Source organism: Oncorhynchus kisutch, linkage group LG15 (assembly GCF_002021735.2).
Source record: "Oncorhynchus kisutch isolate 150728-3 linkage group LG15, Okis_V2, whole genome shotgun sequence".
Classification (NCBI taxonomy): Eukaryota; Metazoa; Chordata; class Actinopteri; order Salmoniformes; family Salmonidae; genus Oncorhynchus; species Oncorhynchus kisutch.
Window position 1 is genome coordinate 40,132,747 of NC_034188.2, and position 16,303 is coordinate 40,149,049.

At 42.7% G+C, this 16,303-nt stretch overlaps 1 protein-coding gene across 9 annotated transcripts in view; it reads left to right on the top strand.

Annotated features, from left to right (window-relative positions):
• LOC109905292 (prominin-1-A) overlaps window positions 1-16,303 on the top strand; it is a 112,786-nt gene that overhangs the window by 84,569 nt on the left and 11,914 nt on the right. For all 9 annotated transcript variants that reach the window (XM_031790264.1, XM_031790265.1, XM_031790262.1 and 6 more), the window contains 11 exons: window positions 661-813; window positions 1,043-1,166; window positions 1,283-1,386; window positions 2,297-2,381; window positions 3,592-3,738; window positions 7,150-7,221; window positions 13,044-13,136; window positions 14,521-14,574; window positions 14,738-14,818; window positions 14,906-14,974; window positions 15,298-15,387. In XM_031790264.1, coding sequence (XP_031646124.1) covers window positions 661-813; window positions 1,043-1,166; window positions 1,283-1,386; window positions 2,297-2,381; window positions 3,592-3,738; window positions 7,150-7,221; window positions 13,044-13,136; window positions 14,521-14,574; window positions 14,738-14,818; window positions 14,906-14,974; window positions 15,298-15,387 — 1,072 coding nt within the window. The remainder of the gene's footprint in view (window positions 1-660; window positions 814-1,042; window positions 1,167-1,282; window positions 1,387-2,296; window positions 2,382-3,591; window positions 3,739-7,149; window positions 7,222-13,043; window positions 13,137-14,520; window positions 14,575-14,737; window positions 14,819-14,905; window positions 14,975-15,297; window positions 15,388-16,303) is intronic.

The window sequence follows — 16,303 nt, forward strand, 5'->3', positions numbered from 1 at the left end:
ACGGACCACGGGACAGTTGTCGTTCCAAGGGAATCACCTTCCTAAATAGGATAGGCTATAGTTTATGCTCCGACATTGACTGGAAATCAACATTGATAACACATTTATTTTACTCTGTCTGCAGATCGTGCCGCTCCTAAAAGTTATGCAAAACTTAGCTTAAGTCTAGTGCGCTCCTATTCTAATTTCAACCCCAACTCTGCTTTCTTTCAAACTACTGTAGGTCTAGCCTATTGGCTGATATACCCAATAATACCAATAGTGTAATATAATTGGCCTGGTGTGAATCTCTGGTAATTTAACCTATTTATTAGGCTATTTTTGCATTTTGATCTGGCTTAAGGTGGCAAAATTGCTGAGACCGGGGGCTGCAAAGCTAGCAGCATCTCATACACCTACAATAACATTGCGGGACTACGGTCAGGCTCGGGATCAGTTCTTGTGGGAGCAGATGGGAGTCGAACAAGAAGTTAGCGGGAGCCGGCAGGTGCGGTATGAAGAGTTGAGGGAGCCATGTGAAAAGCTTCTGGAGCGGGATGAAGGAATCAGTCCCGTGCAGACGTCTACCCAGACCTCTACCCGGCGAACGTAGTCTGTAGCTCCATCGTTATTATCCATCGTTACTCGTCATGGTGTACTGACTCCAGGGTTCCTCTACAGGTGGATTTGCTGTATTGGCCTGTGCTGCATGGTGGTTCTCATCCTTGCTTTCAACTTCCTGGCCATACTGTGTGGCACCATAGGCTATGACAAGCACGCCTCCCCCACCACACGGGGCTGTGTCTCCAACACCGGCGGCACCCTGCTAATGGCGTGAGTAGTAGGCTGGCAGGCTGTACAATTGGCTCATTCATCCCCCCCCCCCCTCCTCTCCCCTGTAACTATTCCCCAGGTCGTTGCTGTAAATGAGAATGTGTTCTCAGTCAACTTACCTGGTAAAATAAAAAATAAATTCTGGCCAGCTGACAGGCTGTCTCTCTGGGTGACTGACTGGTTGGCTGGGCATCTGTCTGTCTATCTGTCTATGCGTGTCTCTCCACAGCGGTGTGGGCTTCAGCTTCCTCTTCTCCTGGATACTGATGGGAGTGGTGACCGCCACCTTTCTGGTCGGGGGCAACTTGGAGAAGCTGGTCTGCGAGCCCTTCCACACCAAGCAGCTTTTCAAGGCAAGTTATGATGTGGTAACTCTTAATGTGAGACTGTCTAGGTATTGTAAATGGTCTTGCTGTATAATAATGGTCGAGAAACTGAATGATGGTCTTACTAGTCATTTGTGTCCCAGGTTTTGGACACTCCTCACCTGGTGAACCCTGAGTGGAGGAACTTCATCCCAGGGTACATGTACAACGACTCAGACCTGGATCTCACAGTGGAGAGTCTCTACAGGTAATACTTTACAGGATGTATGTATGTACCACTTCCTGCTGGGGATTCATCTGTGTGTGTTCTAGTGATGGTTTATGTTTTACATAGACCTGCTGGAGAACTATATTGATTACTTATGAATAGAACTAGATGATAACACTAGCTATTTCTGTTTTGTGGTATTTTTTGACTCAAATAAATGTCACAGGAGTCTCCTCACATTCTCTCTGACATTGCTTAGTAAATTATTTAAAAGATTGAAACTAGGGAGAGGGATTTAATGCTTGAGGTTTCTTTCCGGCCTAGATTTCATCAACTTTCATCATCTCTCGATTAGAACAGGCAGCAAATCTGTGTTGTAAGACCATCACGTTGTATTCCCTATTAGAAAAAGGGTTGTTCGAGCCCTAGTTGCTGATTGGCTGAAAGCCATGGGATAATATTTATTTGAGGCAAGTCAGTTAAGAACTAATTCTTATTTTCAATGACGGCTTAGGAACAGTGGGTTAACTGCCTTGTTCTATACTATATACTACTATACTATATTTGCCTAAATATAGTTTAGTTGCCTCAGCTACTCCTGCCCAGTCAAAAAGTGACCCATGAGACAGTGTGTACAGACAGTGACCATAGGAATTCCTTTACTCTTACTTCACCCTTGCACCCTTGAATGTGTACAAATGGGAAACGTTGGCCATGCTGACTTGATTTTATTGCTTTGGAAAAGCTCTCTATGAGTGACTTGTGAGTACACTGCTTGTAAAATGACTGGAAGGCAGCGATACGGAGTTAAGGAGAGTGTATGAGGTTCCAAATGTATTCACCGGATGGCGGCCGAGAGTGCAAGCTAACCCCAAAAAATGTATGAATGGACATGTGACGATGATGAATTCTCTCTCTCTTTTCTCCCTCTCTTGTTCTCCTCTCTCAGTAATTGCAAGGAGAACAGAGGTATTTACTCTGCCATGCGCCTGGACAAAGTCTTCAATGTCACACCCTTCCTAAACTCTAGCCTGGTCAGTATTCACATGCAGTGTGCACTCACTGTACTGCATTCTGCATGCCTGTGCATGAAAGTCAAACTCACACCTAGTCCGACCTGGGCTTACATACCGAGTACTTTCTAATACTTGCGCTTGGTTTAGCTTGCCGGGTACAATGTAACCAACGCAATAGTCCAAATGAAAACACTGAGGCCTGAAGAGTCATGTCAGCTCGTTGAGTGAATCCAATGCCTAGGTTTTAGCTCAGCAGGCAAACACAGTCTTGCGGTGTGCAGCAGACCCAGGCGATTACAAACAGGCTAACACTCTCTATTTCCTAATGGTGATTCATTAACATTAGCTAAATGGTGTTATCCTTGCCAAAACAAAGAGCAGGCTAGTGATCTGTAGCGTTAGGATTCCCTTCACCATTACCTCAGCTTGTATCATTGGGACTTCCTTGACGTGATGCCAGTCCTGTCTAGTGTCAACCAACCGGACCATTCTGTATTAGTCAGCCAGCTGGCAAGATCATCTTGCTTCTGTTATTGTACGGACTAGCAATGGAGCTGAGCTGGCTCGTGTAGCCTAAGTTACAGTACATTACACAAATTGGCTGTATTTACAGTTCTTCCTATGTTCATTTTCATGTATTTTTTTATACTGATTTCACCTGCCAATTTTTACATGGAGCACATTCAAATATAATGATAATGTATTGTCATATTTTCTATTTGAATGCTACAGCCTCTGGTTTTTAATGAGGTACTTTGCTGCTGAAGATTTGTGTCGCTTGAGTCTTAAAAAAAACTCCTCACTGTATTTTTTGGTCCAATGATACAAAATGAAACGAAAACAGGCCGTCCTAATCTGTACTCTGTATCAATGAATGGGGTTGCCTAGGAGGACCCTCTGCGAATTAAGAATTTGAATGGGGCTCAATGTAAAGTTTATGTTGCCAGGGTAACAGAGTCCTTTCCCCCAACACACACAAATCAAAAACAAAGGGGTTTGTGTAACACTGGCTGGTCTAACGTGTAAACAAGTTTGTTCTAGGCTTGTCTCTGAAATAGTGGTCTTGACCATTGAAGTCTATTTCTATTCCATTTCTATGGTCTATTTCTATGGCGTAAACAAACCGACTAGCTCCTGCTTCATAACACATATGTAGCCAATACATACTGCATTCATAGCTATTGCTTATCCTTTTTGTAAACGGACTGTTCTCCCTCCCTGTTTCCAGTACACCAAGGAGGTGGGGAAGATGTTTAATGATGTGAAGATTGACCTGAGAGTTATCGTTCTGCTGGAGTCTGAGGGGAAGCAGAACCTCATTGGCTTCTCTGAGACGGGCGTCGACAGGATCAACTACGCAGCCTATCTAGAGGAGGTATTATACTGGCATTGAGGGGGCATCTCAATCCAAAATGACTTTCTCCCCTGGTCTCCTAGCATTCATTTCTATAGTTTAATGTGGCTTCCTCCACTTTTCTTCTCTCCTTTATGTCAAAAGTATGGTGTCCTTTCTTTCGCCTTAATAGTGAGTGGTGTTGGAGGGCCAGGGAGGGGGCACTCTTCCCTCTGGTCTAAGGACATCCCAATGCCCCAGGGCAGTGAAGGGGACGTTGCCCTGCGTAAGGTGCCGTCTTTCGGGATGGGACGTTAAATGGGTGTCCTAACTCTCTCTGTGGTCACTAAAGATCCCATGGCACTTATCGTGTCCTGGCTAAATTCCTAATCTGGCCTTCATACCATCATGGCCGCCTAATCATCCCCAGCTTCTAACTGGCTCACCCCTCTCCTCCTCCTGTTACTCTTCCCAGGTCGTTGCTGTAAAATATATTATGTTCTCAGTCAACGTACCTGGTAAAATAAGGATAAATAAATAATAGTCTACTTTGGCTTCCTCTCCTAAAAATTTTTTATATCACATTTACATATGTATTCAGACTCTTTACTCAGTACTTTTTTGAAGTCTCGAGTCTTCTTGGGAAATGACGCTACAAGCTTGGCACACTCTGCAGATCCTCTCAAGCTCTGTCAGGTTGGATGGGGAGCGTTGCTGCACAGCTATTTTTAGGTCTCTCCAGAGACGTTAGATCGGGTTCAAGTCCGGCCTCTGGCTGGGCCACTCAAGGACATTCAGAGACCTGTCCCAAAGCCACACCTGTGTTGTCTTGGCTGTGTGCTTAGTGTTGTTGTCCTGTTGGAAGTTGAATCTTCGCCCCCAGTCTGAGGTCCTGAGTGCTCTGGAGCAGGTTTTCATCAAGGATCTCTCTGTACTTTCCTCCATTCATCTTTCCCTTGATACTGACTAGTCTCCCAGTCCCTGCTGCTGAAAAACATGCCTGCAGCATGATGCTACCACCACCATGCTTCACCGTAGGCATTCAGGACAAAGAGTTTAATCTTGGTTTCATCAGACCAGAGAATCTTGTTTCTCATGGTTTGAGAGTCTTCAGGTGCCTTTTGGCAAACTCCAAGTGGGCTGTCATGTGCCTTTTACTGAGGAGTGGCTTCTGTTTGGCCACTCTACCATAAAGGCCTGATTGTTGGAGTGCTGCAGAGATGGTTGTCCTTCTGGAACATTCTCCTATCTCCACAGAGGAACTCTATAGCTCTGTCAGAGTGACCATCAGGTTCTTGGTCACCTCCCTGACCAAGGCCCCTCTCGCCCATTTGCTCAGTTTGACCAGGCGGCCAGCTCTAGGAAGAACCTGCTTAAACGCATCCTACAGTAGTGACTTATCTTGGCAAAGAACTTTATTGGAATTTATTAAATAGTAACCGCGGTAGGTGTTCCAGAAACATCCATAACTGTCAAATCACGTCTTATCTCATTTTAGGACGTACATTTACGACGGGATAACAGAATGGGATGTAGGATTTTGCTTCTTTAATGGAAAAACCCAGGATTTATCCCGTCTTTTACTTTTGAGAAGATAAGAATGACAGGATTTTGTTCTGTAGTACGCCCCCGACTTTGATTACAGTGATATCTATAACAGGTTTAAGTAACACACATGCAAAGAGTGTGATTGAATTGCGAGGATCGACCAGCAAGATGGTTAAAAAGTCTGATGTACTCATTTACAATCTGTCTCTATGTTTACAATGTATAACTGCTCCATTGACTTCATGTAACATACTACAGACATCCCTTCCTGGCTTTACAGTACCGAATGAGGGCCAAGACATTACATATGCGCGTACAGATGTAGGATCTTTTACCAGGGAGCGGGCGGCAGCTGGGGTCTTCCTGGGGTCTTCCTGGGGTCTTGCTTGGGCATACAGCTTGACATCTGTTAATAGAGTTGGCTACATTTCCAGAATTACAAGCTAGGTAATCATTCTTGCATTTATTTTGCGGTGAAGGCAACGATTTCACAGCGGCTGTGCTCCACTGCTAAATGAATATCGTGGAATTACTGATGTATCTCTAGAGATTGAATAGTTTATAGCTACTCTTGACAAAATCAGTGTTCCATAAGCTATAGACTTGGCAGTTTTCCACCCTTATACCTCAGACTATTTATACCGAACAAAAATATAAACGCAACAATGCAACATTTTCAACGATTTTACTGAGTTACAGTTCATGTAAGGAAATCAGTTGATTGAAATACATTTATTTGGCCCTAATCTATGAATTTCACATGACTGGGAATACAGATGTGCATCTGTGGGTCATAGATACCTTTTAAAAAAAGGTAAGGGTGTGGATCAGAAAACCAGTCAGTGTCTGGTGTGACCACCATTTACCTCGTCAGGCTGTTGATTGTGGCCCGTTGTTGTCCCACTCCTCTTCAATGGCTGTGCAAAGTTGCTGGATATTGGCGGGAACTGGAACACGCAGTCGTACACGTCCATCCAGTGCATCCCATACATGCTCAATGGGTGACATGACTAGTGATTATCCATGCCATGGAAGAACTGGGACATTTTCAGCTTCTAGGAATTGTGTTCAGATCCTTGTGACATGGGGCCGTGCATTATCATTCTGAAACATGAGGTGATGGCAGTGGATGAATGGCAGGACAATGGGCCTCAGGATCTCGTCACGGTATCTCTGTGCATTAAAATTGCTATCGATAAAATGCAATTGTGTTCGCTGTCTGTAGCTTCTGCCTGCCTATACCATAACCCCACCGCCACCTTGGGGCACTCTGTTTACAATGTTGACATCAGCAAACCGCTCGCCCACACGACACCATACACGACACCTTGTGGTTGTGAAGCTGGTTGGACGTACTGCCAAATTTTCTAAAATTATGTTGGAGGCAGCTTATGGTAAAGGAATAAACCAAATTCCCTGGCAACAGCTCTGGTGGACATTCCTGCAGTCTGCACGCTCCCTCAAAACTTGAGACATCTGTGGCATTGTGTTGCGTGACAAAAACTGTACATTTTAGAGTGGCCTTTTATGAAACATGGGACCAACACTTTGCATTTCTATTTTTGTTCAGTATATGTCTTCTCTATCAGAATCTGTTGAATAATCTGAATTCAGGAGAAACACGGTCGTCTTATGGCCTCTTACTGCAGCATGTGTAACTCTTTACTTAAAACCGACAGCTATAATGCTTTATGACTTGTTATAAGCGTGCATGAGCCTTTATAGTGTGTTATTATAAGGCTTGTAACATGTTATGCATCTCTATGTTGCACAACTGACTCTATATTATGCAATTGTAAGATGAGAATACATTTTAAGGGGGGTCCATACATGTTTATGGCAAGTGTTATAATGCAAAATAACAGCGTCATACTGCATTATTATCCTATGTCTGTTCATTTGCAGGTTAACAAAGGGGTGACTCAGGTGGACTTGCTGTCGTACGCCAATGAGCTCGAGGCACAGACGGACCTTATGGTGAGAGGAACATACAACAACCCCCCCCCCTCCCCAAATCAACACGGCTCCAACCATCCACACAATGTTTTCTCAGTGTACCAGTTGCAAGGCACTTGCATTTTACAGTTGCATTTTACACCACGATCCAAGACCGGGATCAAATGGAATGGAAGTTCAGATCTAAAACTGTGAAAGCTCCGTGTGTCTTTATCAACTGCACAGCCTCGCCGGCGGTTTGCTGTCGACAAACACACGCACACTGAAGCAGTCTGTGGAAGCACTTTTTAATGTTCTGCCTTGCCTTTGGGGGGCGGGGGTTTGAGGCTCACACAAGTTCCCCATTCATGGCCCAAAATGTTGCTGAGTCCAACTCTGGGTCCTCCTACGCCTGCCATGTGGCAATGGAGCTAGTTTAAAGTGGTGTTCTGTGGGGTGGCATGTGCTTATGCCTGTGCCCCCTAGTATTCATTTGGTGCCCATCTATTCTGGTACTCGTTTTTCCTGTTGGCATAGAAGACACACACTCGCTGGACACTGAGACTGGTTCACCCATAGAGATCCTATAAATTATTTGATTCTGTATGTAATTCTGTGGGTTCACTATGTCGTTTTTATGCCGCATTACATTCATTGATTTAAGGCAGTCTCTTATACTAAGTAGGTCTGTGTATCGTAGAGTTTTGCGCAGATTGCATATTGCTCTAAATATTTATAAATCTATACGTACATGAATGTATGTATGTATGTATGTAGGACTAGTTTACAAAAGGCTATTTGAATGACAACATCTGTGTGTGTGCGTATGTGTTTGTTCATCGGAACCTGTGTGTTTATATACAGTACCAGCCAAGGTTTGGACACACCTACTCATTCAAGAGTTTTTCTTTATTTTTATTAGACATCAAAACTGAAATAACACACATGGAATCATGTAGTAACCAAAAAAGTGTTAAATCAAAATAGATTTTAGATTTTAGATTCTTCAAAGTAGCCACCCTTTCCCTTGATGACAGCTTTACACACTCTTGGAATTCTCTCAACCAGCTTCACCTGGAATGCTTTTCCAACAGTCTTGAAGGAGTTCCCACATATGCTGAGCACTTCTTGGCTGCTTTTCCTTCACTCTGCAGTCAAACTCATCCCAAAGGGTTGAGGTCAGGTGATTGTGGAGGCCAGGTAATCTGATGCAGCACTCCATCACTCTTCTTCTTGGTAAAATAGCCTTTACACAGCCTGGAGGTGTGTTGGGTCATTGTCCTGTTGAAAAAAAAATTATAGTCCCCCTAAGCGCAAACCAGATGGAATGGCGTATCGCTGCAGAATGCTGTGGTTGCCATGCTGGTTAAGTGTGCCTTGAATTCAAAATAAATCACTGACAGTGACACCAGCAAATCACCCCCACACCATCTCACCTCCTCCTCCATGCTTCACGGTGGGAACCACACATGTTGAGATCATCCGTTCACCTACTCTGCGTCTCACAAAGACTCGGCGGTTGGAACCAAAAGTCTCAAATTTCATAGGTTCTTCAAATCCCCTTATTGTTTGGGATATCGTTAAATGTTTCAATTATTCAATTCAATGTTCATCAATAATAAAAAAGCAGTTTCTGACTAAAGAAACAAGACTAACAAGGGAAATACAGTTAGATAGCAATAAAAATGATACCACAGAGATACAAAATAAGTTAGTGGGGAAACAAAAAGAACTGGAGGAACTTATTCAAGAATGATCTAATGTAATCTATTACAAAAATTAAGCAAACTGGATGGAATATGGAGATCAATGCATCAAATTCTTCCAGAATGTCCAACACAGGAACACATTTTAAAAGAGGAAGCTAAATATTTTAAGCAGATGTTTTTCCGTCTTTTCCGTCTTATCCTCACCCACTGAATGACAATTACTGTTAGGAATTCTTTCCAAAAAATTTAAAAAATGAAAATTAACAAATGTATAGAAAGCTCAGTGCAAAGGACAAATTACAGAGGAATAACTTTTTGAGACAATTAAATCCTTTGAGGCAATTAAACCCCCAGGGCTTGATGGCTTACCTGGTAGAGGTATATCAAGCCTTTTTTGATATACTCAAAGCTCCATTGTTAGCTTGTTTGAACTACCCCTATAGAAATTATAGTCTGTCAGGGACTCAGCAGGATGGTCTGATTTCACTATTATTAAAACAAGACCCAGATGGTAAATATAAAGATCCAGTCTATCTTAAAAACTGGAGGCCACTTTCACTTCAATGTTTTGATGTAAAAATACAAGCGAAATGCATATCACTCATAATTAAAAAGGTTACCAGGTATTGTTCATCCTGATCAGACAGGTTTTTTACATGGACGATACATTGGAGATAATATACGACAACTACTAGAAATAATGGATCATGAAACACTTAAGAAGCCAGGCCTGGTATTTATAGCGGATTTTTGAAAGGCCTTTGAATAAGTAAAACTGTATTTTATTCATAAATGCCTGGATTTTTTTTCAATTTCGGTGATCATCTTATAAAATGGGTAAAAGTAATGTGTAGCAACCCCAGTGTAAAACAGTACATAGCAGCTACTTCTCAGAGAGTTTTGAATTAGCAAGTGGAGTTAAACAAGGGTGTCCGAGGTCACCATATCTATTCGTTATGGCCATTGAAATGCTAGCTTTTAAAATCAGATCAAATAACAACATTAGTGGATTAAAAATCCAAGGTTTAAGCTTAAAAACAAAGGTGTCAATGTACGCCGATGTCTCAAGTTTTATATTAAGTCTGCAAGCTAGATCCCTGCAATGTCTCATTGAAGACTCTCTGGACTAAAACCTATTTATGATAAGTGTACAATATTGCATATTGGATCTTTAAAAAATAGAACTTTAACATTACCTTGTAGTTTACCTGTAAAATGGGCTGACGGTGAAGTAGACATTCTTGGTATTTATATCACAAAATATATAAATGAGCTCTCCACAATGAATTTCAATAGAAAACTTGTAAAAATAGACAAGATCCTGCGTCCACAGAGAGGTAAATACCTGTTTATTTATGGAAAAATTGCCCTTGTCATATCTCTAAAAGCTTCACTTATTCAAGTTTTACTTGAACCCTAAATGGTTCTCAAGTAGATTACTAAGAAAACCTCATCTATTGTTTAAAAATGGCCTTTTTGCTTTTGTGCAGATTGCCATGTCTCATTTTCAATTAATCGAAAATGACACTATTTTCAAAGTATCTCTCTTTTTCAAACAAGCATTGCAGATCTGGCTACAATTTCAATTTCATCCCCCTGAAAAGATGGAACAAATATTATGGCTGAACTAAAATATGCTGGTGGATAAAACACCTGTAGTTATGGGAAAGATGTTTGAAAAGGGCATTTTGTTTTTCAATTATATTGTAAATTGGAATGGTAGAGTTATGTCTTTCATGGAGTTATCAGATTCATATGGGAAGGTCTGCTCAATCCAAGAATACAAAACAATTGAATACAGCAATACCCCAAAAATGGAGGAGGTGGGTCGAAGCGGGAGGAGGTAGGGAACTGGTCTGTCTGCCCAATATAAAGGATCAGAACTGGTGGGGGAATAAAAATAGCATAAATAGGAAAGTATACCAGTTTAATTTGAGGACCAGGATGTTGACAGCGGTGCCATACAGATTGCAAAATAGTTTTTTTGATGAACCGATTCCATGACACAGGGTGTATGAGTTGATATATAAAACGATGCGCCGGGTGGCGCAGTGGTCTAAGGCACTGTATCGCAGTGCTAGCTGTGCCACTAGAGATTCTGGGTTAGAGTCCAGGCTCTGTCGCAACCGGAGGAGACCGGCAGACCCACTGGGCGACGCACAATTGGCCCAATGTCGTCCGGGTTAGAGGAGGGTTTGGCTGGCAGGGATGTCCTTGTCCCATCGCGCACTAGCGACTCCTGTGGCGGGCCAGGCGCAGTGCTCGCAGACACGCCTGCCAGGTGTCCAGTGTTTCCTCCGACACATTGGTGCGGCTGGCTTCTGGGTTAAGAGGGCATTGTGTCAAGAAGCATTGTGGCTATGTTGTGTTTGAGGACACACCTTTGCCTCTCCCGAGTCCGTACGGGAGTTGTAGCGATGAGACAAGACTGTAACTATCAATTGGATACCATGAAAAAGGGGTAAAAAAGATTCAAGACTTTGTGCTTGTCAGCTAAAATTATTATATTGAATTCTCACCGCCAACAGAATGTTGAATATTTGGGGCATACAATCATCAAATCTCTGCAGATGTTGTTGTGATGATACAGAATCAATAGACCATTTATTTTGGTATTGCCCTCAGGTAGCCTGTTTCTGGTCTCAGGTTCAGGATTAGCTGAAAATGCATTGCATTGGTCTAAAATTCCCCCTTGAAATAGTACTGTTGGGAGATCTGGAGAGACCCGGGTCAGTCAATTACTAATATACTAATAGTCTTAGTAAAAGTATTTATCTTCAACTTGCAATCTGTGGATTCTATTCGATTAGATAGATACAAATTGTATGTTAAACATCACGGCATAGTTGAAAGATATGTGGTGCGTAGAAATCCGAAGAGGGTTGAGGTTGGTGGGATGGGCTGAGGGAAACTGAGGGTTGGGATGTGGAATTGGAGACAAGTGGGAGTGGAGTCAAAATAAAACGTTGAATGACACTGATGGGCAGTGTTGTTACAGTTAATGCCTGTTTGCCTGAGGTTGATGCCGTGCAAGTGTTTGTACACATGCATATACACACACTCTCATTCAAATGCACACATGTGCACATACACGGACACATCCGTAAATAGTGCCATACACGCACTCTAACATATTCAGTTGGCCTTGCTGTTAGGATTTTTGTTGTCCTTCATGGCTTTTGTTTTTGTTTTCCCTTGTCTTTATATTTTTTCTCTTTTGTTCATTTTGGTGCATGGAGGTGGGTGTCTGGGGCGGGATTACTATTGTTTATTTTCTGTGGGGGTTTCGGATGGTTGAGGGGCAGCTCTTGGAGAACTGTGGGGGGGGGGGGGGGTCTTGGAGGGCTGGTGGCCTGGTGATTGGAAGCTTGCGCCGGTGGCTGGTGGATCGCTGGTTCGGGTCCCTGTTTTTGACCTTTGTGGGAGATCTGTCGACGTGCTCTTGAGCAGGGCGTTGACCCTGGTTGCTTCTGTGTGTCGCTCTGGATGGGAGTCTGTTAGATGACTAGTGTGATGTCGTTGTTGAGCGGCTTCACTTGCAAGTATGTTGTAAAAAAAAAATGAAAATGTAAAAAACTATTTGGACTCATCAGACCAAAAGACTGATTTCCACCGGTCTAATGTCCATTGCTCGTGTTTCTTGGCCCAAGCAAGTTTCTTATTATTATTGGTGTCCTTTAGTAGTGGTTTATTTGTAGCAATTCGACCATGAAGGCCTGATTCACGCAGTCTCCTCTGAAAAGTTGATGTTGAGATGTGAGAATGCCAAGAGTGAGTAAAGCTGTCATCAAGACAAGGGGTGGCTACTTTGAAGAATCTCAAATATATAAAATATATTTTGATTTGTTTAACACTTTTTTTGGTTACTTCATGATTCCATATGTGTTATTTGATGTCTAATAAAAATAAAGAAAAACCCTTGAAAGAGTAGGTGTGTCCAAACCTTTTACTGGTACTGTGTGTGTGGTAGCCTCGAAGGTTAGAGCATTGGGACAGTATCCGAAAAGTCACTGGCTCAAATCCTGGAGCCAACAAGGTGAAAAATCTGTCCAGGGGTGCTGAACAATGGTGACCTTTTGGATATTATTTTTATTACCTATTTGTATGTGTTTATGTGTGTCTACTCTGAATCTCTGTCTGTATGTGTGTCCACAGCCCAAGGGGCCCCTCCAGACCTCTCTAAAGGGCCACGCCAACAGTCTCCGGCAGATCCACAGTCAGCAGGTCGTCCCTATGGAGCAGGCCATGGTAATCAACAATCTATCTTCAATCATTATTTTTTTTAGATTAACATCCATGTCTGGGCCCATCAGTGCTCGGCTTCAATAAACTGGCAGAAATGGCCATGGCCCGTAGTCGTGCTCTATCTACCCTTTTAGGAAAAAAGAATCAGACCCAGATCAAACCAGTAGGTCAGATACTTTCAAATAGTTGAAAATGTACGCGGTGCGCTCGATTTATTTGTACGCTTTTGGGAGTACGTATTAAATGGTTTGCTCTTTTGGGACTATTCCATTGTTTGCATTGTACCGGGCAAGCCAAACCATGTGCAGCACATTTGACCCAGGTATCAATGGTTGTGCAGTCAGGACATGAGAACCCTGAAAGACACTCAACGCTAGAATATTGAAGTAGTTGACTGTTACATTCACATGGGCAAATCAATCATATATTTTGCTCCACCTCACACAAGTATTTGACTCTTTAATAAGTTCAAAGGCATATGTTAAAAGGACCCAACAACATATACTTACACGACATCACTGTAGGCCACATATAATGTGCTTTTCCCCGAATATGGTAATATACCCATTAATAGTCAGTGTACTTCAAAGTAATTCCACAAACTGCAATCTTGTTACCAAGAAAGGCTGAGTTTTAGAGGTCTGTCTTATCTTTTTATTTGAATATTTCCCTTTGAACTCTTTTTACTTCAACTAATGGCTTCCAAGAAATATGTTAGAGCGAGGGTAAGCATGTGTCTCCACAATGGACCTGTGTTCGTCTTGTAATGTTGAGGGTGATGACATGCCTTGCTCATATCGATATCATATAAAATTATTGATGTCATGTCGAATAATTGATATTGGTGCCCACCACTAGTGTGAGTTGTCCATGCTCCTTGTACCTCGAATCCAAGGGGCTTTTCCCTGGCATGCCCTGACCATTACCATGAACTTTCATTCTCTTTCAGGTCAGGATATTTAGTACAGCATGCTGATTCAGACTTGTATGACATGATTGATTTTGCATGAGCAAGATTGGGTCCGTTACATGCCTTGTAAAAAATAAATAATTCATGATATGTAGATTAGTCTGTCGTCAGTAGTCTGGTGCATGTGCTGACTAATGACCATGTATGTACTGTATACTGGGACCGGCATGGAGTTTGTCACTTTTTTTACGTGTTGCACGTACAGTATCACGCGTGGTCTTCACGTGTTCAAATAGTATTGAAGAAAATGTATTACGAATTCATGCGAAAGCACTTTAATTGGGGTTTTGACATATTTTGCAGCACATTTCTCACGACCAAAATCCACATGAAATGGCGTTGTTGGAGTATGTCTCTAAACCCTGACCTTTAAACCTCTGGGGTGTTAACATGTGTTGTGCATTTCCCCTTTTAAAGAGTATGCTGAACCAGAGCATCAGACTACTGGAGAGGACGGCCTCAGACCTGCCGGTAAGTGGGCCTCCTACGAACCATGTACCCCAACAGGTCACGCTGACTCAATCAACATCAAGCATTCCTAGTACATCCATAAACGCGGAACAAAGACTCCGGAGCAGCTCCATAGACTCTTATGAAAGCTTCTTGAGCATTATTTTCCTTCTGTTCTGTCCAGAACAAAGTCGCCGATGTACTGGCGACCATCGAAGCAGCACAGTATCTCATCTCCCAGAATGCCACACAAGTCGTCAACCAGGTGATTACTATGGCTTCCCAGTAATTGTTTACATTTCGATGCTACAGTAAAACTCAGTAGCTAACATGTTATTCCTCTCTCCATTAGGAAACGGAAAAGTACAAGCAAACCATTGTTGGTTATTTCAGGCAATACATAGAGTGGGTCAGGACTTCTGTAAGTATTTGTGTTCCAACAGTTTGTTAATGCCTTGGTTTTCCCCCCTGTAGCATAAGAAGGAAATTAGATAAAGCAGAAATCTCTTGTCGTAAATTAGTCTTACTGTTTGAACAGAATGCTTCTCACAACTTAATTGAATTGTGCCAATAGTGACAGTGCTGCTGACTTGTTTTCAATCAACTTGGTCATCAATCGTGAATTGTCCAAGTGTAAAGCTATAACGTCCCTTCATTTTCCAGACATTCCAACTGGCAACTTTCATAATTGTTTGCCAATGGTATAACTCTAACATATGCTCTTTGTTTCCATGGTTTACCCAGCTGACCATGGAGGTAGCGGCTTGCAAACCCTTCAGCAACATCGTGGACACAGTGGAGATCGTAGCCTGCAGCTTCTTGGTTGACTCATTGGTAACTAAAAACGCAATATAAGGGATCCTTTTAAAACATGCCTGAAACGCCTGTTGGGGCGTTGGGGTGCAGACAGGAAGGCATGCAGGGCCTAACTTGAAAGGGGTGAGGGGGTTGGAGGTTGGTCTCTTGAGAGGGTTCACATTGTCTTTGTACCGGTACAGTATGTTCACACAGCCATGTGCTGCTCTGCTAAAATATGTGATGTGTAGGGGCACACACACGGTACATTCTACTGGCATGGGTCCACACAGCTCCCTCAGTGTTCTCCTCCAAAACCCCCTAGCCCGCCAGGCCCAGAAGACAAGGCGGGTTCTTTCTGAGGGCCCCAGGTTTTAGCGGACGCTAATGGCATGATATAATGAAGGCTCAGGCGAGATACAGGGGACTATGTGTGTGTAAGGTGAATGGTCTGTAGTGGAAATGGGTGGGGGTAGGGAGTTTAGGGGTTTGGGAGGTAAGGGGGGTTCCATGACCCTCAACAGAGCTCCATCAGACAAATGAGGCCCTCTCCCCCCCCCAATCACCCCATCAATCCCACCCAATCACACATAATCACCCCCAACCTCGCCTGATTTAGAACATACAGTGGGGCAAAAAAGTATTTAGTCAGCCACCAATTGTGAAAGTTCTCCCACTTAAAAAGATGAGAGAGGCCTGTAATTTTCATCATGGGTACACTTCAACTATGACAGACAAAATTAGAAAAAAAATCCAGAAAATCACATTGTAGGATTTTTTATGAATTTATTTGCAAATTATGGTGGAAAATAAGTATTTGGTCAATAACAAAAGTGTATCTCAATACTTTGTTATATACCCTTTGTTGGGAATGACAGAGGTCAAACATTTCTGTAAGTCTTCACAAGGTTTTCACACACTGTTGCTGGTATTTTGGCCCATTCCTCCATGCAGA